Source organism: Lynx rufus, unplaced genomic scaffold, assembly GCF_022079265.1.
Source record: "Lynx rufus isolate CCGP_SWC_20201006 ecotype Redwood Valley unplaced genomic scaffold, mLynRuf1.p SCAF_17, whole genome shotgun sequence".
Lineage (NCBI taxonomy): Eukaryota > Metazoa > Chordata > Mammalia > Carnivora > Felidae > Lynx > Lynx rufus.
In genome coordinates this window covers 23,402,440-23,427,212 of record NW_025814831.1, presented here as the reverse complement: position 1 = coordinate 23,427,212, position 24,773 = coordinate 23,402,440, and the positions used below count along the sequence as shown (strand labels likewise).

The following is a 24,773-nucleotide window of genomic DNA, read 5'->3' as shown; positions in this document are numbered from 1 at the left end:
AAGGCATGGAGCCAGGCCAAAGTTTGTCACCTGAATAAAAGAAGACACTTTCAATTACTTCTTTCCAACCCTCAGTTTTGTTCTCAGGAGCTATACATTTGTTCCTGATTATAGTAGGGGGGTAAAAGGGTGAGGTCATTAAATAAAATTGTCATTATTCCTCCGCAACATCTATCAACAATATATATCAATTTCAGAATATATATTCCCAATACCACATATATCTAATAAAACCATCTTATCAAAAATATATGTATGACTAACAAGGACAAGAAGCCTTACCTTAGTGACTTGATTAGAGGAGGCCTCGAAGGCATCAAAATCATAAATTGCCCCTTGTTTGGCACCTTGAAGTGTCTGGGGGAATCTGGCATCATGGAACCTTGGGTGGGTGAAGGTTCCTTTCTTTTGTAAAGGGAGAGGAGGTTGATTAGGAAAAGTACGGTGGCCTCCTCAGGCAGGGTCATTTTAGGACTCTGCTTGAAATGCATGTAGAAGCTGAGGATGTAAAAATCGATTCTCTTAAAACTATCTGTGTCTGAAGACCCCTTGGAAAATCTCTGCCTACTCCTAGGGGTTATTTTACTCCAGTCTGGAGACTAACTCACCAGCTATCTCTGAACATTACCCTCAGGGTCAGCATTAATCATTTTGTCATAAAATTGAAAAAAAAAAAAAAAGTTCTGTTAACATGTTCCCATTCCTTTTTTTTTTTTTTTTTTTTTTTTGCGAAATGTGTCAGATACAAAAGAGTATATAAAATATATACACACAGTTTGAAGAAAATTGACAATTCTTTGTGGTTTCAATTAGCATTTCCCTGTTTACTAATGAAGCTGAATATATTCACATATTTCTTTTTCAACTGAAATGCTTGCTTATATCTTTTACCCTCTTTTACTTTTCTTTTTTTATTTTTGAAATCTAGGTTATTTTTTTCTAATTGCTTTGTTGGCAATAAGATTTGGATACAAATTGATTTGGATACAAATTGCTACTCAGGTATATATTTTGCCACAAATATATTTTAAGTGTGGCTTTTCTTTTCACTATTTTTATATTGTCTTTTGATTTATAGCAGTTCTTAATTTTAGCGTGGTCACATCAGTCACATCTTTTAGGATCTGTGTTTTCAGTGTCATCCCCCCTCCCGCCCCCGCCGAAATCCTTCAAAGTTCCAAGATCATGAAGATATTAAACTACACTTTGTTTTAAAGTTTTGCATCTGAAGTCGGTTAAGCGTCCGACTTCAGCCAGGTCACGATCTCGCGGTCCGTGAGTTCGAGCCCCGCGTCAGGCTCTGGGCTGATGGCTCAGAGCCTGGAGCCTGTTTCCGATTCTGTGTCTCCCTCTCTCTCTGCCCCTCCCCCGCTCATGCTCTGTCTCTCTCTGTCCCAAAAATAAATAAACGTTGAAAAAAAAAATTAAAAAAAAAAAAAGTTTTGCATCTGAGATAGAGGTTCAATTTCTTTTTTTCTAGACCAGCAATTGAAAAGTCCCTCCTTATTTCCCTGATCAGGGATGCCAGTTGTACCAGACATCACATTTCCATGTACACGTATTTATGCCTATGGGTCGTATATTTGATTACACTGGCCTATTTTTATATTCCTGTGCCAAGACTACACTACCTGAATTTTCATAGCTTTAATAAGATTTCATATATAGTACGAAAACTACCCCCAACTTGCTCATCTTCAGAACTATCTTGGCTATTCCGGAGTATCTTCTCTGTGAAGAACTTGCATTTTTGTTGTTGTTGTTTGATTTTTTTCTACGTATTTTGTATTTGTTGTTCCTTTTGTACTGGTACACTTTTAGTTACATTTTCTTAGTACTTGCTGCTGGAGTTAGAAAGAGAATGGACTTTCTTAAACTCTATTTTTCTTAACTATGAATTCCTAGAACTTTTTAGACAGCAACACTATTTGCAAATAACAACTGTTTAACTGCTTTGGTTAGGACTGCATGTATAGTATCTAACAGAAGCTGTGGAATGGGGCATCCTTTCCTTGTTCCTGGTCTTAAATGAGGACTTTCAAAACGCTAAGATAATGTCTGTCATTGATTTTTTTTTACATGACTCAGATTAAGTAAATTCCCTTCTAAGTTTGCTAAACAGGTTTTGATAATGATATGAGAATAAATGCTTCTTATTCATCCACTGAGATGATCTTATTAAATTTATTTCTCCTTAATCTGTCATATGGTGAATTACATTGATTGATTTCCTAATATTAAACCAACTCTGAATTCCTGGAATAAACCCAGTTTGTTCATGATGAATTCTCCTTTGAATACATTCCTGGATTTATTTTGCTAATATTTTGTGTATAATATTTTTGCATCCATGTTAATGCGTGAAAAGTCCCTTAATTTCCCTTATTTATACTTTCTATGTCTGGTTTTGTCTCCAAGGTTATGCCAACTCATAATGAGTTTGGCATATTCCCTCTTCTTCTAGTTTCTGGAAGAGTTTTTGTAAAATTAAAATCATCTGTTCCCATAATATTTGGTAGAACTTCTCTAAAAAAATTATTTGGGCTTGGTGGCCCCTTTCTGGAGAAATTCTTAATTGATTAAAAATTGTTGATGAAACTTTTTATTATTTTTAAAGATTTACTTATGGCACTATTCATGTTATTTCTTCTTAACTCCGGAAAATTAATTTTTTTCTGGGAATTTAGTTATTTCTCCTAATATATGATTGCAAAATTATTCACAATACTCTGGTATGTGGTTACATTCTCAAATAGCTATAGTAATATCCACTTTTTCATTCCTAATATTATTCCTTTGTATCTACTCTCTTTTTTTTCTCCATCAGTCATGCTGGGTATTGGTTGTTTTTTTCTTTTTAAACAACCATCTTTACTTTACTGGGCTTGCATATTGCATGTTTGCTTTCTATTATAATCATTTCTCTATTTTTTCCTTTCTTTTTCTTTTTTTTTTTTTTTTTTTTTTTTAGGTTTTTGTGCATCCTTTTAATTTCTTATGCTGGGTGCTAAGCTCATTATTTTTCATCCTTCTTTTCTAATTAAAGATGTGAGCCATGAAGTCGCCCCATAAATACTACTTTTGCTGTATCACACACATTTTATAACACAGTGTTACTATTATGATTCACATCCATACATTTCATAACTTCTACTCTAGTTTGTTTTCTGACCTTGAGTGGATTAGAAGTTTACTTTGAAACTTCCAAAAGTCTATGCCTTATCTGGTTCTCTTTTTGAATCCTAGAGCTAGTTATAATCATCCACAAAATTCTGGCCCAAGGAAATGGACAGAAATAGTATGTTCAAATTCTAGTGTCTACTAAAGGGAAATTACCTGCTCTCTCTTCCTTTCTTTTGTCTCATTACAATGCAAATCTAAAGGCTGGAAGTGGTTACAGGCATCTTGGATCAGGAGCAGGACATTTGCATCCCTACACACTACATCTGCCGTGACACAAGGCCTGATTTAAAACCATTTTATGGGGGCACCTGGGTGGCTCAGTCAGTTAAGTGTCAGACATTGGCTCAGGTCACGATCTCATGGTTCGTGAGTTCAAGCCCTACATCGGGTTCACTGCTGTCAGCAAAGAGCCCGCTTCAGATCCTCTGTGACCCTCTCTCCACCCCACCTTTGCTTGCACTCTCTCAAAAATAAATAAAACATTAACGAAGATTTTATGCTCAAAATAAAAGCTAAATAAAAATGAATAAATAGCTGTGCTACCACTTTAACTCTCGGTGTTGTAGATAACTGATAGCAATGCAAATGAGTCTTGTTCATAGACTTGCAAATAAATGTTGTCTGGGGGAGTTTCAACTTATTTCCTTCCTCCACAATGGAAGAAACCAGTTTTGCATCTAATTTAAATGCATGTCAGAACTCTAGTGCCTACCTATGTGTGGTTCTTTTCTCCTTTAAGCCTCAGTAACATTTTATTCATTCTCTCATTAATTAAAGAGTTAAATAAAGTCATTTGTCATGATTTCATTTCATATTTGTAGAAGAGTCATGATTTCATAATTTTACTTTTTTGGTAAAATTGTCTTTTAACAAACCCTTTGGTTTCTTACTATCTTCAAAGTTTAATTACAGCCCCAACATAAATGCCTTCTCTGGCTCTTTCTGCCTGACCCTGATTCTCCACTTTCAGAGATGAATCTAATCTCCTCCATCATATCCTCAAAGTACAAAATCCATGGTTTTTCCTAGAACCTGGACCATGATGTCTTATTTTATAATTTTTCTTTAAGATTTTTTTTTTCTTTATAAAAGCTCCTACAAAATGCATTGTGTTTCCTTCATGTAGTATAGACAATGTATCTTTATCTTACATCATTAATTTATTTACATGTAAGTAACTTCTCAATTCAAGTACATATTCCTTTGGAGAACTGATTATAGTTTTTCCTTTTCTCTTCCATTGTCAACACAGTGCCTTATATAGTACCCAATAAATATCCACTGCTATGTCTCATCCATGGCCCATCAACTGGGGCTCTCCATCAAGATTTGTTTTTTAGGTAATTACTTAGCTTTATTTGGGGTATTAGACTGTTATATTTTGGTTAAGAGTTGGTTCATTACTAAAAAATTCACATTAAACTTTAATGAAGATCCTAAGAACTTTTGTGAAACATCAGATAAAGTTTAAACCTAACCAAAAAGGCTAGGGGAAAATAATAAATTGATTTGCTTCCGGGGAACTTTTTTCTTCAACTATTGGGACTGGTTCTGTGTAAACCCGCATATCCTTCAACGTTTATTTATTTTTGGGACAGAGAGAGACAGAGCATGAACAGGGGAGGGGCAGAGAGAGAGGGAGACACAGAATCAGAAACAGGCTCCAGGCTCTGAGCCATCAGCCCAGAGCCTGACGCGGGGCTCGAACTCACGGACCGCGAGATCGTGACCTGGCTGAAGTCGGACGCTAAACCGACTGCGCCACCCAGGCGCCCCTAAACCCGCATATCCTTATGTGAGTGTCACATATGTACAGTTTGACATCCATTCTACAAATGTTTACTGATTGTCCAGTATATATCAGGAATGTTTGATAGGCCCTGGGTTGCATTTGCAAGTAAAAAGTAATTTCTAACCCAAGAAGCTTACATGCTAGTGAAGAAGGAGAGGGAAAAGTTGAGGAAGAGGAGAAAAAACAGACACATGATTCCGACATAAGTATTTAGATCACTGGGGACAAGTCAACTCAAGTTGCTCATTATGATGAAAAGACCATCTCATTTTCAGCTATTATAACTACTGAACCTTTAAAATCTCCTAATGAAACAATGAAGTTTTGAACTTTTGCATATTTGTATTACCAGAACATACACCCTACATCCAATATCTTATATTAATACCAACCCAACCAAATGTAGACCACCAATTCTTTTCTACGGTTTAAGTGCTGAGTTGTGAGAGAATAATAAATGATCTTGAGATTACTTTCAGCATATTTGATTTTATGAACTATAAAACACTTTACTAGTTGAATAGTCTACCAAGTGTATTAAATCTGCTGCTTATAATGCCATATGAAGTCAAAGGACTTCATAATATTTGAGCATTAACATTATTACTGAGCATTTTCATTTTTATGGCTTTACTTATGATAATTATTTCAAATTAAAACCATCTTGAGAAAACTGCCACTGTAAAAAACCTTGTCCATTTAATCGATTTTATTTTTCTCATGATGACTTTTTATTTTTACCTTTATTCCTAAAGGAATGCTTAGAATAGGTACTTATTAAGATCATACTCCATAGTACTTTTAGTAAAGAGATTGATAAATTAAAAAGACTAACAAATACTAATAAAATTTATAGGTTTTGGTTTCTGCTTGTATGATTTTAAGTTTTGCATGGCATATTGGTGTAATGAAAATGATTAAATAAGAAATAATAAGCAATCACATAATGATAACCTAACATTTGTTTGGCCCTAAACATGTTCATATATATTTTCTCTCTTAATTCTCACAACTTGGTAAAATAAATTTAATTATTGTTATCTTTATTTTTACAGATGAGGGAATCAAGAAACAAGTGATTTGCTAAATGTTGTATAAGCGGCATTTTATATGCTGAACCCAAGTCCTCACACTCAAAATTTCTATTTTTGTTCATATTTTTAAAAAGAGTGTTTAATTCACAAGCCAAATCCTGTTGGCAAGACACTTCCTAAGGGTAAGTAAAATATATGTGGAAGAACACTAAACATTTTATTCACCTACAATGTCATCATACTGAAACTGAGAAGGTCAGTGTAATTTCCAAATGGCCCAGTTAAATCTAAGGAATAGATTATTTACCCACTAGGGTCTGGACACTGTCAATCAAAATCACTTGCTTACACAGGACTAAAATGTGCCCCATTAGCATCTCTCCACCTCACACTCACAAAATAAATATTTTATTCTTTACTGGCCATATTGTTGAAAGGCTTCTTTTTTTTTCCTGTTCATTAAAAACATAGAAAGAAAAAATAAAAATCACCACTAGTCCCAAGCCACTCTTAATATTTTGTGTGCTTGCTTTCTGAGTCTTTTTTTTTAACACAAAATACTCAATATTTGCATCACACTCCCCCTCACACACATATATATATATTACTTTATATACTGCTCCCATATTATGGGGAGCATAATATGGCAATATTTACTTTTTAAAAATAAGACTTTTTACGGCTGAAAATCTTTCATCATAAGGTGGTACCATAATTTATTCTACCATTCTTTCAATTCACATGGTTTTCATTATACAAAGGTTTATTTATAAAAGTAATATAATGTTTTATAAAACTTGAAAAAATAGAGAAAGGAATGAAATCACAGTCCTAACTCATGTCTAACAAGTCACTGATGAGTTTTGCTACATCTCTTCTACTCTTTATTCATATGCCTATCATTACGTGTTATTATTGCAGCAGACACAATTTTATTTTATTTTTTAATTTGTCTTCTAGTACAAGCCCTTTCCATAACCATAGTGGCATGTTGGGTGGAAAGCCCACACTTTAACTATTCATTACTGTATTGTCAAACGAGGTTGTCCCTTTTTCTCTAAAATCATTTCAAATAAATCATTTTACAGTAAACATTGCAGGCATGTCGTCTTACATTCATGCACCTCAAGAAATGTATTCCCTAATACTAGATTCCTGCAAGTAAGAGTATTGAGGAAAAGGCTGACCAGCTTTTAACATTATTTGGGTAGTGGTAAAAACAATGGACAAAAATACTGAGGTTGGGGTGCCTGGGTGTCTCAGTTGGTTAAGCATCCGACTTCGGCTCAGGTCATGATCTCACGGTTTGTGGGTTCGAGCCCCGCATCGGGCTCTGTGCTGACAGCTCAGAGCCTGGAGCCTGCTTCTCATTCTGTGTCTCCCTCTCTCTCTGTCCCTCCCCAGCTCACACTCCATCTCTCTCTCTCTCTCTCTCTCTCTCTCTCTCTCTCTCTCAAAAATAAATAACATTAAAAAATTAAAAACAAAAAATACTGAGGTTCACTATCTGGACCTCAAAGTATAAGCAGGATCCCAATCTCCACTTCTTGTCAACCAATCCTTTTAGTGACTAGGAAATACAGAAACAAACAGATAGGATATTGATTACATTTAAACTAATTATGTTTTCCATAATTTAGGACATCTTGGTATCATCATTCTTGATGGTTTTTTTACTATTATTTTCATTTTAAAGGTGTGTGTCCACCTACCTTTCAGGTATAGTTTAGCTTAGTCTCTCCCCTTTCAATCCTAGATGTAGTTTTAGAAGTGCTTTCTGGAATTGCTTCTTTGGGTGGGGTGAGGGGGTGCTCTGAAATCCACACCAAGACACAACAGTAATTCTGACAAAAGGAGAAAGAAAATGCCCCAACTTACCGTTTCTAATGCATTTACACGGTCCTGCAAATAAAGCATAATATATAATTATAAAAACAAAGCATTAAAAATAATTTCAAGTTTACTTAACTGTCACATTTTCTCTTTATCTTCCATTGGTAGTAATGTATTTAAAAAATATTAAAAAAAATGAGAATTCCTACTCAGGATGATTTCTACAATCAAAACGGTCATAAAAGAATCACTGTACTTCTTATCTCACCTAGTGTTAGGACTGTAAGACTTAATTTAACAGTAAATATCATAAATTCAGATATAACTACTAAACAGAATATACTTTACCACTTTCACATTGGTAAAATTATTTATTTAAGGATTTATAAATATTACACACGTTTGGTTATAAAAACAACTAGACAATAGTAGTGATATAAAAAAAGGACTATAGCACATATACCAGCCCTCAGGTATACAGCACAAAGTATGATTTGGAAAGTAAAGTTCAGGCATAAGAATAACTTCATCAATTAAAATTAAGAAGTAATTTGTTAACTGAAACAATACAGGAAAAATAAACGAGAAAGATCTATCACATGCTGGAACCCAGATGGGCCTTCCTTATCTGTAGTATCTTAGAAGTTTTACAGAAATCTTGGTTTTAAAAAAGGGTCACTGACAATATGACTTAAACAGCTAAATGACTGGTGTGCCTCGGAGGCTCAGTCAGTTAAACATCTGACTGCCGCTCAGGTCATGATCTCATGGTTTGGGAGTTCAAGTCTCGAATGGAGCCCTGCATTGGGTTCTGCACTGAGGGCGCAGGGCCTGCTTGGGATTCTCTCTCTCGCCCTCTCTCTGTGTCCCTTCCTCCATGCTCCTGCTAGTGCGTGCACACACTCTGACTCTCTCAAAAAAAAAAAAATAAAGTTAAAAAAATGCCACATGATTAAGTAAACGGTTGCATTCTCAAACTGACATCTACATTTTCTCAGCTCTTTTCAGAGCTGACAGATACATGGAGGAAGTCTTTACCAAATAAAAAAATGCTGGATTTGTGAGAGGAATGTCTGAAGATTCAGGAAAATAGAAAGCTATCTTTTTTTAGGAAGATCAAGGCCACTTTTCTTCCTTTTCTCTCATCTTAAGCAGTGGGAGGAGGTGTGTGAAATCTGGATTTCTTTTTTGTTTAATCAAATGAATCCTGTCCTAAGAGGCAAAGGGGGGAACTGGTACAGAGAGCCACTCAGCTCAGGTCTCTTGTGGTCCTACAGGGATCCACGTGGACCCAGCACACTTAGGAGCAGCAAGAACTTGGCGCTCACTGCCGAACTCCCAGCCTCACCTAACACACAGAGGCCTTGCCTTTGGAGGACTTCTGCAATATGATCCACAACCCTCAGACTGGGAAACTGAGTTGAACGTTTCTACCCGTTAAACATTTGGTTATGTGGGTACAAGTTAAGTGAATATATTATGCAAAATCAGCCCAAAGCAGACTGTTCTTAGCAACATAATCTGTTTAATTGCATTTTGTTGGCATACTGGAGAGAACCTCACCCTCGTCCCCATAATTTTCGTGAAATAACCGCTGTTTTGTTGGTGACTTGTGTACTGTCACTTTTGAATGCTTCATAATAAATGCATATAATAATGCCTCAAGGGGGCTTTGATCTGTTGTACCAGGCATCTTATTCACAGTGCATCTGGGACAAAACCATTCAGCAATGCTTTATCATCCTTTGCAGATTGAACAGAAGACCTCATTAGATACCTTATAGAGACAGAAATAGCCTTTGGGCAGGATCACATTTATATGAACCATCTTGGAAGCCTTTAAAAAATAAGTAAAGCCACTATTTGGACCTTAAATTTTCTCCATACATTTATGGGCTCACGTTTTTCAGGATTAGCACATTTTAAAAGAACACAGACAGCTAGTTTGAAATCAGAGATTTCATATGATGTCAAAACAGTAGAATTAAATTTTGTCTGTCCTAATTCAGATCTCAGTGTTTGGCAAAGACAGACTGATATAATTTATATATTGGTGTCTTCATTTTACTTGAATATTTGTTACCAGATTTAAAAAAAATACACACTGTCGTGGACTGCATGCTCATATCCTCACAAAATTCATGTATTGAAACCCCAATCTCCAATGCTATGGCATCTGGACATGTGATCTTTTGCAGGCAATTAGGTCACGAGGACAGAGTCCTCATGACGGGATCAGTGCCCTTATAAGAAGAGACACAAGAAAGTCTGCTTCTCTTTCTGCTCTCTGCCACATAAGGGCATAATGAGAAAAGTTGGCCATCTACAAGAGGCCCAGCAAGAGGGGCCTCACCAGGACCGACTCTGCCAGCACCTTGATCTTGGACTCCTCATCCCCAGAACTATGAGAAACGTTTGTTGTTTAAGCCACCCAGTCTGTGGCAATTTATTATAGCAATCCAAGCTAAGATATGTGCCTAGTCTTTCAGACTATGAACACAATTGGTCAAAGAAAACTCCATTTTGTTAAAGTATAAAGATGAATACATGATTTATTTCAGTGCAACTTACTGACGTCTTTTCATCTATAACCCATTTCATTCCAAATTGGTATTGAGACAGCTTTCTATGAAAAATGTAATATGTTACCAAAATGAGAAAATTAGGGAAACAGACAATTCAGTTCATGAACCTGAATTTAAATAATTCAATTTGCCAATCAACAGTGGCTAATAGAATACCAGCCATCGTAGCCAGTTAGTGAGACTCGTCTAGATTGTAGAGTTGTTTGGTCTTCATTGTGGGCAGTAAATAAAAAGAAACTACTCCTAGTCTTTATGAACTTACTAACTTGCTTTGAAAATTTAAGAAATGCTTTCTGAAAATTTAAATGTTTGACTTCTTTTTTGGCAGATAAGGTTAGTTATTATAATTCTGTATATAAAAAAAATTAGGCTACTGCAAGTATTTATTCTCTAACAAAATATTTTCATACTTCCTCTCATGTTCTTAGCAAAACAGAGGTAACTTAAGCCAGCGCTGTGGCATTGACACAGCCCAGGAACCAAATGCCAGTATATGTCCTAGAATGGACATATAACTACACCACAATAAATTATATTGGTCTTAACCTCTCCCACTCTCACCAGAAGGGCAGCCACAGTGTTTTGTTCTTGTTGTATAATCTCCAATTTTCATTTCAACCCAGTTTACCTTCAAGTCCAACCTGAAGGCTCAACACTTGCCCCCCTCCCCCAGCATGAACACACACTTCCACACTTGGATCCTGAAAAGAAAAGTACTGGGGCATTGAAAGGAGGGTTAGAAGGTGGGAGGGGCCGAGAGAGAAAACAGCCTCCAGAAATAGTGAAGATACTCTCACTACAGTCATGCTGTTTCAGGTGGTTTCGATACATCAGTGGTTCTTATTTTTGTAGTCAGGAACTTTGGGTCTGAGGAAATTTGATCTTCTCCCCAGGAAAATGTACATTATCCACAACATACACATAATTCTGCACGCACTTTTAGGAGAATCGCAGACTCTTAGGGTCCCACCGATGGGCCTTCAAGTCCTTTTACTCCAAACAACACTTGAAATAAGATGTAAGAATATTGTATAAATAAATTATTCTATTAAATCGAATCTGTTCATTTCTCATGTGTGAAGTATTTCTGAAAAAATAACACTAGTAACAAGGAAAGAAACAATTGGGAGTGGAAGGTTAAACAAAAAACAAAGGAAAAAATTCCTTCAATATTTTGAAGAAAAAGTGCTTGGGGGAAGAAAACCTGTTTTGTTGATATAGATTTTTTGTGACCGGATAATCTCCTTTCCACTATTCTTTTCATTCTACCTAAGGAGGGGGAAAGTCTAAGAAACACCTGATATGGCAACATTTAATGTTTACTCTGAAAGATTATACATGTAGTCACTGCATAGTCATTGAGCTCCACTGCGAAGTGGTAGCCATTCTTAACAAAGTGAATATTTCATAAAATTTCTGAGTATCAATAATGCTGTTAGACAATACACTATAATTCATTCCGGCTTGACACATCAAGAAGGGAGAGGCATATGTACTATAAAAACACATAACTTAACCTGCCTTTGCTACTTGGTTACCATGGGTTGGTTGTACACTGGAATTTATAACTGAACCAAGGCAGTTAGTTCATTAGCATCATCGGAGATGAGAAAATATTTGTAGTTTAAATTAGGAAATGAGTGCTATATAGATCATTGGTATCTGAATCCCTGGTCATTAACAGTTTATTTGATTCATCCAAGCCAATCAAGTAGACACATGGATTCATCTATCTCGCATCTAAGAGATATAGAGGCCTTCTAGGTCTAAACAATCTGAGTTTTGCCTCTGCGAAGTGTAACTGAACAGGCCTAGTGACTTTATTTTATCACAATAATGCGGCATTTTCCAAGAACGCTTTACATATATCCATTTGCATATGAAAACCAATGGTATATTGGTATAAGAATGGTATAAGAATAATGGTATAAGAATAAAACAAGAGTCTCTCACTCTTCCAAGTCTAAGGATCTTTAACAGTATAGAATAATTCTGGAAACTTCCCGAGGACTGATAGATGAATAATTTTCAAAAAGCAAGCAAAGATCCACAATGGGGACTCCCTCCATTACTGTTCTAAATCCAAAAAGCCTCTCTTCCGAAAGAAAAATACACTTGGCTTCACCCAGAGAGACCACTGTGTGGCATTTTTCCTGTCAATGCTAACTTTATTTATTTATTTATTTGCTTATTTATATTGTTAACTCTATTTAATTAATACTCACACTTTACCTACTACTTCTTATATGATATAAAATGAAACACAAATATGTGCATTTTTCTCTATGAATTTCCATATGGCAATAAAATGAGTGTTTCGGGGTGCCTGGATGGCTCAGTCAAGTTAAATGTCTGACTCTTGATTTAGGCTCAGTGGGCTCCATGCTGACAGTGCAGAGCCTGCTTGGGGTTCTCTCTCCTCTCTCTCTCTGCCCCTCCCCACTCATGCTCTCTCTCTTTCAAAATAAATAAACTAAAAAAAAAAGGGTGTTTCACGTAGATTTAAAGTAAATTGAAACAAAATAAAGAGCTAAAAACTGCAAACAACCTTAATGTTGCCACACCAAAAAAAGCTTCAAAATATAGCATAATTTGACCTTGAATACATCAAAGGAAACAATGATCTATACATAAAGTTGCATGTTACTTAAAAGTCAGATAAAATTACTGGACACTTAAGAAAAACTTTTAGAATAAGTGGCATTAGAGCAGCTTGCAGTGGTTTCCTGATCATCCAGAGTTCGTTGTACCCATCTTTTAGATATGTGTAGTCTATCTTAAAAATTTTTTTTAAATATTTATTTATTTTTGGGAGACAGAGAGATAGAGTGCAAGCAGGGGAGGGGCAGAGAAAGAGGGAGACACAGAATCCGAAGCAGGTTCCAGGCTCTGAGCTGTCAGCACAGAGCCTGACACCGGGCTCAAACCCACAAAGTGCAGGGTCACGACCTGGGCCGAAGTTGGACACCTAACTGACTGAGCCACCCAGGTGCCCCACATGTAGTCTATCTTTGTTAATTCATTTCTCTAGCTGCTTATGTGCCGTTTTCAAATAATCTACTACAGGATCCAAGCTAACAAAACGGAAACGCTGAAAAGAAAAACGCAGCAAGGTATCAACATTTTGTCTAAAAAGCTGTAAGTACGCCCTTCAACATGTTGACTTATCCAGAAAAGCCGGTTTAAAGGTATGTGTCATTTCCTAACCTAGAGGGAGTACCCAGTAACTTTCCTCATTACCTGCTTTTCACTAGGGGTGTGACAAGTCCCTGATAGAATCAGAAACAGGATTTACGAACAGAGTCAAATATGTGCTCCACATCTCTGATCTATTCTCTCATCTACTACCAATGATAGAGATGGGAGGCAGCCAGCTGTTCTGTAGGTTTCCTGGGCAACACTCTGGTTGCATTTTTGGTTTGTGATCTTGAGAGGTGATCACTGACCCTTATACTTTGGCATTGTTTGTATCACTGTTTGACCTTGTTCAGAGAAGTTAGAGATTGCGCCTACACCAAAGTGGGATGTGTGCATGTGTCTGTGTGGTGGGGAAGAGGAAGATATGGAAAATGGAGCTGTGGTGATTTATTTTGACAGATTTCATGCTGGAAAATGCAGCCTGAGAGGCGAAGTAGGGTTTTGCTTGAAATCCCTGTAAACACTTCCAGTTGGTTGTGTAACACTAACACCAAAACCTCTCAGATTTACCCTTTGTGTTTCAGATTGCAGAACAAATCAATGAGGTTTCCTTTTTTTTTTCCCTTTAAAATGAAGAATCGAATTAAGACTCCTCTTTAACGTACAATGTGGTTCACAGGTGGCTAGAGGTTAAGACTACAAACCAAATAGAGGGCAGAAGACACAGAACTGTCTTTCTCCCAGAACTGTGCAATTCCACGGTGAGTCTGCTGATAATGGGTAACAAGAGTTCAGTGAATGACATCTGGACTGGGGAACAACTAAAAATTATTTGCAGATAATATAAAGGCTATGATGGTGGCTAGGGGCAATGCAAATGACAACCAATGTAATTTCAAAGACTGACTGTCCCTTCAAAAGAGATGCACACACAGAAGTTGAGTAGTAGAGGGAGAAAACCAGCAACCCAGAAACCAACACACTGTATTTCCCCCCCATAGATTTACATTTAAAAAAGTAAAGTACATGTCTCCAGTGGCGAGGTAAGTCATATTTCAGCTGAATATGCTCTGAACTCTTATGCAAATCATACTGCAGTAGTGATTATGGCATAATTTATGAGTAGGTTTGTGTCAGGAAGAATTTGTGGGAAACAGTAAGGTATGCTTTTTCTTTCAGAGTGTGTATTTGACTGTCACCAAACATAGCTGGCCTAATGAGACTCCCTGAGGCTGCCATCTCCTTTGATTCCCTCAAGGGCACCCATCTTCTGGGATTCCAGGTGAAGAATATTCACAAAGAAACCCACATGGAACCCACTGTCCCAAGCTCCTTCTTCCTGAATATTTCAACCCTAGCACTCGATGGTTGACTATCATTCAGGTCACAAACTGAGCCATGAAATAGTCCACCTTGGGAATTAAATTGCTTACCTTTGAGCAATTCCAATAATCCTCATCTCAATTTACATGCAGTCATTTATTCAAGTGTTTCAGGAATTAAAGCACCAGGAACCTATGGCTGTCTCACCCTCATTCCCATACTCCTTCCGTGGGCTTCTGTACAGTTACCTCTCACTGTTCTATACTAAAGAGAGAGGGTGCTGATAAAGATAATCAGACATAAGCAGATGGTTTCAAAATAATGTATTTGGCTGACACGAGTAAGGTTTTCCTTGCTTCCTATTCCATTTGACTAAGATCAAAACTATTATTAATCTCCATTTCCTGATATACAAGCACAGGTAGGAAGGGAAAGGTAGTTAAAGGATTTAAAATTAGCCTCAGATTATCTGTACTCTGACCATCAATGGTGCACTGTTCTTAGTATCCAAGAAAACCGAGGAAAAACCCCAACAACTTAGTTTCTAGTTACACTTCTGAGATGCATACCTGAAGGCTGACTTAGCCTGCATGTCCTAAAATAAAGCAGACGTATTTTGACTATTCAGTTCCAAATATCCTAAATATTCCTACCTATGAAATACTTAACTGCTTTTTCTTCAAATTGAGCTTCATTCTGATTTTTCATTGCAGTCTGACTAGCATCTTCCCAAGATGGAATTTTAAACAGTTGCTTTGGCTGTTTGAGAGAGATGTGAGTAAAGAAAAAAAGTTGGAAAGCTCTATTGTCTTAAAACATTCGAAAGCACTATCAATAGTCATAGCTATAAAGATAACACTAATACGACTATAATAATTTTTAATGAATTTTTAATTTCTGCATTTAGAAAATTATGTCACACTGTGCTCTTAAAATGTTTCCCCAAATAATTCCTTACTCAACTTACATGCACAAATTTTAGGGAAATCATTACTTGAAGTTGAAAACAGTTTATTCTTCAGGACTATAGAGCTCAAGTATCCTCAGACTGTCTTGCTTTCACATCAAACATCATTAGATGTAACTAATCCTAAACTCCAAAGTCTACAATGGGAAGGAATAAATAAGGTGGGAGTTTGCTAGCAGGCACACCTGGGCAACTTTAGTCAGTAATGAAAGCTACTTTTAACACTTACAACTTACTTGTTGACAACGGACCACTGATACAGTGTGATTTTCGGAGTTCAGGAAGGTCTGATCACTCAAAATTATGCTTTTCTCCCATTTGCAAAATTATTAGAAATTCTACCAATAGAAATTTATTCTTTGCCTTCCCCAATCTAGTTCATCTTTTAAAAGGCAACAGTCTTGGGAGAGAAAACCATTAAACTAGTTCATTCTAAGGCTGTTCTAACCTGCTGCTTGTTTTTATAGGTCCGTGAGCTAAAAATGGCTTTTACGCTTTTATTTGGCTGAAGAAAAATCAAAGTAAGAATAATATTTTATGACATGTGAAAATTACATGGAATTCAAATTTCAGTTTCCCTAAATTATTTTTATTGGAACACAGTCCATTCCGTTCTTTACATATTGTCTATGGTTGCTTTCTTTCTATAGTGGCAGAGGTGAGTCGTTGGAGACAGCACATGGCTTGTAACATTGAAAATATTTAGAATCTGGCCCTTCACAAAAAGTTTGGCAACCCTCTGTTCTAAGGTGTCAGTATCCCATAAAAATTACTTACTGTCTCACAGAAGGAGGTCACCCTATAGCAAAACAACCCCTGTAAGCTTCTGGAAGGAGAAGATAAGGTGAAACACATTGACCAGGGACAAGAAACGAAAGATGACAGGAACCAGAAAAATTTTACCCAAATTTTAAACTTTATTTATTTTATTTTTAAAATTTTTTAACGTTTATTTATTTTTGAGACAGAGAGAGACAGAGCATGAATGGGGGAGGGTCAGAGAGAGGGAGACACAGAATGTGAAACAGGCTCCAGGCTCTGAGCGGTCAGCACAGAGCCCGACGTGGGGCTCGAACTCACAGACCGCGAGATCATGACCTGAGCTGAAGTCGGACGCTTAACCGACTGAGCCACCCAGGTGCCCCTAAACTTTAAAATAACATTTACAGGTGCCTGGGCGCCAGTCAGTTAAGAGTCCACCTTTGGCTTAGGTCATGATCTCATGGTTCGTGAGTTCCAGCCCCACATCAGGCTCTCTGCTGTCAGCACAGAGCCCACTTTGGATCCTCTGTCCCCCTCTCTCCTTCCTCCCTCACTGCTTGTGCTCTCTCTCAAAAAGAAATAAACATTAAAAAAATAACGTTTAAAAGTTGTATATGCATAAATACATATATCCAGAATATAAATCATTCCTCAGGCCATGAAAGTTTCTTTTTTTTGTCCTTTATTCCTTTTATCCATCATTTTTATTCATTCCTTCCAATGTCTTTCCTTTGTTCTTCCCTCCTTCCCTCCCTTTCACTCATATATTCAATTAATTAATTCATCCATTCATTCACACTTATTGAGGCAGGTACTTTGTTGGACATTGGGTGCACAGTTATCAACAAGGGAGATAAGGTCTCTCTGCCTTCATTGAGTTTATATTCGAAAGGAGTAGACTAAGAGATTAAATAAAGAGGATACTCAAACACCATGATGGAGAGTGAGGGCAGAGATTTACTTTAGGCAGTTTGGCCAGGTTAAATGCCATGAAGAGGTGACATTTGAGCTGAAACTCAAAGGATGACAATGAGCCATCACTGAAAGAGCTAAGGGAAAGCATTACAGAGAGAGGAAGTAGCAAATGCAAAGGTCCTGGGTTTGTTTAATTTCAGGAGTAACAGGGACACTGGATATTAAAATATCCTTTTAAATTAGCAGTATCATAAAACTCAACACTATTTATTACAAGCTTATTATGTGCTGACAGTATTTTTCATTTGACATTCCCCAAAACTCTCAATAGGTCAACATTATTAATTTCATTCATTTTGAAAGTCAGAGAAGTAGACTCAAAGACATTAAATGTAGTGAATTCCACATTGTGGTTGAGCTTAGACTGCACATTAAGAAATACATATATGTGTATATTTATATATATTTGTCTATAAAGATGATACCTTTTTTTATTACCATGAGAACTATATTTTGTGTGTGGCAGAGATTAGGTTTCATACTGGAGGAGTGTTCTAGAGCCTCTTTCTCAAAATTACACAGGCCAGAACAGCATTCCAGAACACTAATTTTAACAGATGTCAGGTGGCAGTGTAACAAAACACATACTATATCACAATAAAATTTAATGTTCAAATAAAAACCATTATTTGCACACATTCTTACAGTTATTTACCATATCCTCAAAAGGGATTGTATTTTTGCCATATGCGTTTCTTAAGTGAGTTGCAGCTGCTTCTATTTCTAGGTGTGATATTAGGCCATTTGAAGACACACAGCCAATACCACTGGGGAAATATCAGAAAAAAGGGTAAAGAAAAGCAAAGATCTAAACTTAATTAGCTGTGATGCTGTACAGCTACATGGCACCTCTATTGTGCTGGTCTCCCAATTCTTTCAGGTCTAGGCTGCAGGAGTTAGATTCATTACAGAGCTCATAAATGGCCTCTGCTCCCCCACCCCTGTTTTACTGGTGACAAATTTATTAGTTCTTTTCTAACAGTGAAATGAGAACTAGGGATTTCAATTACACCCAGAATGTAGTAAAGGCATGGAATCTCTCGTAGGTAATATTTTTCTATTCCATTTTATGAGCAAATATAGAAGTACTGTTAATAGACATTAAATGTTATTTATTAGCATGCTAATAAGCCTTCACACTTTTAAAAGTAAACATTAAACTTCTAACAAATTAAATTTAGAAGAGTAAGTGTGATGCAGATACTCTGGAAAAGGAATGCACTTCAGAATCAATTTTTAAAAACCCAAATCATCAGTGATTATGATAAAAAGACAAAGATATGAAGAGATGCTTATTACTCATTCTTTCAGCTCATTTTAGTTTTATCACTTTTTCCACAATTCAAAATTTATGCAAACGTTTTCAATGTTGCCTTTAATTTTTGCCAGAATATTTTGAACCTGGTTTAAAACTGAAATTGAAGAAGCCCAAGGAGGGCTTTAGTAACAACTTTCTTTGGTCTGTTTGTTTAAAGCATGATGAATAAGCAAAAAGAAAAGGTGCAGAATGGAAAAAGAAAAATGACCCTTCTCCTTCCTAGAAGTGTTTGAGATTACTGGATTGCTCATAATCGTGCACCAGGAATTGAAAGTTTCCTCACATGCCAAGAGACAAACACACACACACACACACACACACACACACACACACACACACACAGACACACACACACACACACACACACACACACACACACAGCCCAGTTGCCATGTATACATAAAGCTTAGAGCCTAAGGGTTTGTAAATAGTTTTAAAGTTAATTAGAAAAGCAGTAAGGAGTTTCACTAATATTAGTCCCCAGTATTATCTGATTTATTTAATGCATTTTGTACAAGTCATTTACCTTCTTATAGTCTTTTCTTAAGAAGCTAAGGGGTGAGTTAGTATTTTACCACACCAAATTATTAATATATTTTTCAATGAATCATTCTCTTAGAAGAAAAAGATGGAAGAAATCCAAAGAAACAGAGGCCAAGAACCTAAACAAACAAACAAACAAAGTGTGGAGGTTGTGTTCTCCATAAGCTCTGGAGGCATTGAAACACAGTAGTACAGAAGACAGGCAGATTCTAGTGTAAGTACTAGCCCTGCCAACTACTGGCTGAGCAAGCCAGGGATGTTCTTCATCTGTAAAATGAAAATAAAAGTATTTATCTTCTAGAAGTATCACAAGGAATCAATGACATACATTTAGAAGTTTCAGCAGTGTATGACACAAAAGTATTGTCTACCATTAATATCATTCATTAACAAGCCAGAGGGTCATTTTTTTCTTCTCTTTTGATGCACAGACCATCACCCTTTTGGATCGATTTAGCAAAACCTTGACAGGAACTAACACTTACTAAATCAGTATTCGTTAATAATTAAAACATAATATTAGTGAGTTTTCAAGATCCCAGTCTGGGGAAATCTTTTGCAATATTTCTTTACATTCTGGAGAATGTGACAGAGATAAGGATGGGAGACAGCCCTACAAATGAGAACTATAGTTGCTTACAATGATCTTCTATTAATACTTAGAACCTCAGAGATTTGTTTTATTTTTAATTTTTTTAATGTTTATTCATTTTTTGATAGAGAATGTGAGCAGGGGAGGAGAGAGAGAGAGACACAGAATCTGAAGCAGGTTCCAGGCTCTGAGCTGTCAACACATAGCCTGACGTGGGGCTCAAACTCATGAACTGTGAGATTATGACCTGAGCCGAAGTCGGATGCTTAACCAACTGAGCTACCCAGGCACCCCTAGAACCTCAGAGATTTCACAGTCAATGGAAATGGTTTCAACCAGAAATGTATTATTGCTAACCATTTGTTCCCAAATCTATTGCACACTATAGATATTCCTTAGAACACTGTTTTCACAACTGTCATTGTTATCAGGAGGAAGAAAAATGGAGTGTTAATGGCCTGAATATTTGTGTCCCCCCCAAATTTCACAGGTTGAAATCCTAATCCCTAATGTGTTATCAGGGCCCTAAGTAAGTGATCAGTCATGAGGGTAGAGCCCTCCTGAATGGGCTAGTACCCTTAAAAAAAGATTCCAGAGTGTACTGTCTCTGCTCCTATGACCCAGGAAGTGGCTGGATACTGAATCTGAATCTGCCAACATAACTACTGAACATAGACAGTCAAACTGCCTAGACCCTAGACTTCCTAGTCTCCAGAACTGTGAGAAATAAAGGTTTCTAGCTTAAGACACAGTCTACGGTAGTTTTGCTATAGCAGCTCAAATGGCAGACATACTATTATTTATCCAAAGTTTGAGGCCTATCCAGGGACGTGACTGAGGAGAATAAGTAGATGCACACATAAAAGAGACTGGTCCTGAAGTAATTACTTAAACTGTAACCCAAATGAAACTGCCACAAATTGTAAGGTGACAGTTGACTACTCCGGAAGTGTGGCAAAAACTCCCAGACAAGCTCAACACTGCAAAACATCGTAACAGGCTTAGATGTTTTTCATTTGTCATAAGAAAACATAAGCCGTTCTTCCATCAGCTGCAGTGTTCATGGAGCCCACGGTTCAGACTGTGACAAAGGCCCTAAGGGATATTTTCTGGAAGTGTTGCTTTTCATGGAGTCCACTGCAAAGGGGCTGGTATATGGAGACACATAAAATAAATTCCCCCCTTGTGGGAACAATTTATAAAATTTGTAACACTCAGTTGGCTCATTTTCTCTACCAAGTTTTTATAAAACTTTGTCACAGAGTAAAATTTGGGCACTTGAACTCAAAAATTACACTTTATATTTGCATTTTAAAAATGTTTCCAAAGGGCGTCTGTTTGTTTTTAGAGGCTTCTGTAGAAGCTTGACTCAAAGGAAGGAGGCTGCTGAATCCCAAACACTTGTGCTTTGCATCTCTTTGGATACACAGAACCAGTCACACTTTCATATTTCTTTTATTCTCAAAGGCCATGGTCTATTAATCAACTTCCATACATTCAGACATAGACTACTTCGCTTGCTTTCAGGGTATTCTATTTTCCAGTTTTACTGCTATAGATTCAGAATTAAAATTAAGTTGCGAATTTTAGGTAAAATAGAGTGATAAAATTTAGTGGTCATTAAAGTTTCAAGTAGAATGTATTTTACTGAGCTTGGTTCCCTGTTCTCCTGAGGCCTCTTGACATAGTAAATGGAAGTGTGCAAATGTAATTGGCTGAGACCTTGCTTGACCCTAATACAGACTGCTAACGTTTCATCTCTGGTGAGACCTCATACCGAATTTAAGCTTGGTAAGCTTCTTTACCTTGAGCAAACAGATTTTAATGGGCCATTAAGCCACCTAGCCCTGAAAGTGGCAAGTGTTGCCCAATCCTCCAACCCCCATAATCACCCATGTTTTGCATGGTTTATGTCATTGGTTACAAACAGGTATGTTTTTTTTAAATCATATCACAAAAAGAAATGCAGACATACAGTGATTTGCCTACATTCTTGCATCTTGGGAAGAATATGTAGGTGTGCATTACGTGCTGATTTCCAGAAGTATGGAAGTTGCATTTTAACTCTCATGAGTTGTCCTACGGAGGAGCAGGATACTGCATTTACCTTCTAGTTTAATAAAGACTTGAACAATCAATCATAATCTATCAATTTATTCAAATCGGGACTTCTAAAAATGTACCATAGAATCTTCTAAGCAAATTATAACTTCCAAGGAAATTTAAGAATTGCTTTAACCAATCCTTCAGTTCTTCTAGAGATTCAGTGTTAGAACACAGCATCCTACTTCATCCTTACTTTCCCTTCTAAATAAACTCAAGGACTCTTAGCAGCCCATCTCTGCATTTCTACCTGTAATCTCTAAAATCCCCGAATCACTATGTGGTTTGAAAGTACAGGCTGTGGGCATTCTAGTGTCAGGAAGAAATGACTGACAGCAAAATCGTGGAAATTATCCAGTTGGTCTGTTGACTATCCCAGTTTATCACATGGTTGTTCACCAGGAGGATTGGCCATCTATGGGTACTACTCAGATATTAATGCACGATCCTGCCAGCCTCCGCCAGGGTGATTTATCTACCCATGTCAGCTTTTTGTCTTTGGTGTTTTTCTTGCCCAGTTAATTTCCAATGATGTATCTGCCAACTCTACACTGGAATTCTTTTGCATATTATAATTCCCCTATATTAATATTTATTAGACTTGTTCCAAAAGAACTAAGAAATTCAATTCTATTTTTTGCTCAAACACCATGTTGTCATAGGCTATTCCATAAGTAGCTGAAATGAAGTAATGGTTGAGGAAAAGATTATCTTCTCCTTCCACTCATTTCAAATGCTTTCCCTGAGCACTACTGGAGTGACAAAAACAAAATCAAACACCTGCCCCTCCACTCCCCCAAAGTTTCTAAAAATATAGATCAAATCCTTCAAATGGCAGGTTCCAGCTATTTTTAAAAGCTACCTGGGAAAGAAATTAAGTATAATTATGGGTCATCTGAAAAACAGCATGTCACAGTAATGCCACTTAATATCCTTCAAGGGCATCTGTAGCTTCTGGAATGTCTCAGAAAAAAATATATTACTGCAAAAAAAAAAACCCCACAAACCCAATGCTTTTAATTAAATGAAGGATTCAGCTCATTTCTAATGAAAATACTGATACTAAAGAAACTGTGTCTAGAAATATTTGTGACATTTATAGATCCTACAACTAGAAAGTTTCCTTCCTTTTTCCTCTTAAAAAATGATTGATGTTCATATTTGGCCCATATAATCAATTTCATTATCGCCACATGGTGACTTTTTTCACTGTTTCATTATATTTAGTAGCTATCCAAAGACACAACACTCTCTTTAGCATAATCTGACTAAAATCTTCATTTAAAATCATGATTGCCCATGGAGGGAGTGAGTAGAGTCAGAGAGAGGGAGAGGGTGGCTCTGGGAAGGCAAAGGGACATTTGTTACTTTATTCCATTATGCAGCACCATGTCTGGTGCACAGTAGGTACAAACAAGTAGTCAGTGTGTGGAATTAATATTTATAGAAGACCTACAGGCACCAAGGTTTATGCATTTCTTATCCCAATTAATCCTCTCTAAGGTCCTTTTAAGTCAGTATTATTACTGTCCCCAATTTATAGACATGGATATTGCCTCAAAGTGAAGTGAAGATGGCTTAGTAAAAGAGGAAAGTGAATAGGAAAAATCATGTGGACAATCATCTGGTTTTATCTTATTGACATAAAATGAGTTAGCATATGAGGCGGGCATATGCGTTTTCCAGATACTCTGTTTAGTGACTGTCCTAGGTAGCATTTTGAAGCTTTTTGTAACCAAGTATGGTACTCCTTTGGTGTGATTTGCGCTCTGGGGTTCACAAAGCAAGAAAGTGATGAAAGGTGAGTCAGGTAGGTTGGTAGTTGACAAAAACGAAAACAAAAAACAATAGCAGCACCTACCATTCATTACCAGTCATCACAAGTAAGGTGGCAGTCACTGAATATTTTTCACCTAAATTGAGGGAAACGGATTACCTTTTGTGTCTATTTAAAACATTTCAGCTGATCTCAGAGAGGATTAAATAAAGGATTTGCTTGTTTCAATATACCTAAAACCCATATGCAAATAGGACTCTGATACCATACCACACATTTATGGTCAAAGACAATACTTTGTTTTTAAGAAGAGCAGCAAACAATGTAACTGCAAATGAATGCCACACACACACACACACACACACACACACACAAAACCTAGCCAGACAATATTAAGCTCCAGTGAAGAATTCTGGTAATTACCAGCTGTATTTTAGAAATCACTGTTAAATATGTTTGTCTCCATTGTTTGTGATTCTTCTTAAGATTGAAAACACTCTTCTCTCTGCTGCCTGCCTCCCTTGCCATTTTTTCCTTTTCTTTGCCCACTGTTTCTTGCTACTTGTGCCAAATTACTCACTTACTGACCTTTTGGTTCAATACTACATTCAAAGAGGGAGGGGAAACAGAGCAAGATAGAGAAAAGGAGGGAGAGTGAAATCAAGTGTGTGTGTGTGTGTGTGTGTGTGTGTATACACAGGAATGCTAGAACTTAGGAGCACCCCTACCCAAAAAAAAAATTTTTTTTAACAGAAAATGAACTCTAGGACAGGGATGGTTATTGTTTTTTAATGGGTAGAACTTACTGAGACCACAAATTGGTGCTAAATACGAGTCCAGCAATGTGG

General features: G+C 36.8%; 1 protein-coding gene across 1 annotated transcript in view; it reads right to left on the bottom strand.

Annotated features, from left to right (window-relative positions):
• CEP128 (centrosomal protein 128) overlaps window positions 1-24,773 on the bottom strand; it is a 382,564-nt gene that overhangs the window by 47,035 nt on the left and 310,756 nt on the right. The window contains exon 20 of the mRNA XM_047080283.1: window positions 7,888-7,911. Coding sequence (XP_046936239.1) covers window positions 7,888-7,911 — 24 coding nt within the window. The remainder of the gene's footprint in view (window positions 1-7,887; window positions 7,912-24,773) is intronic.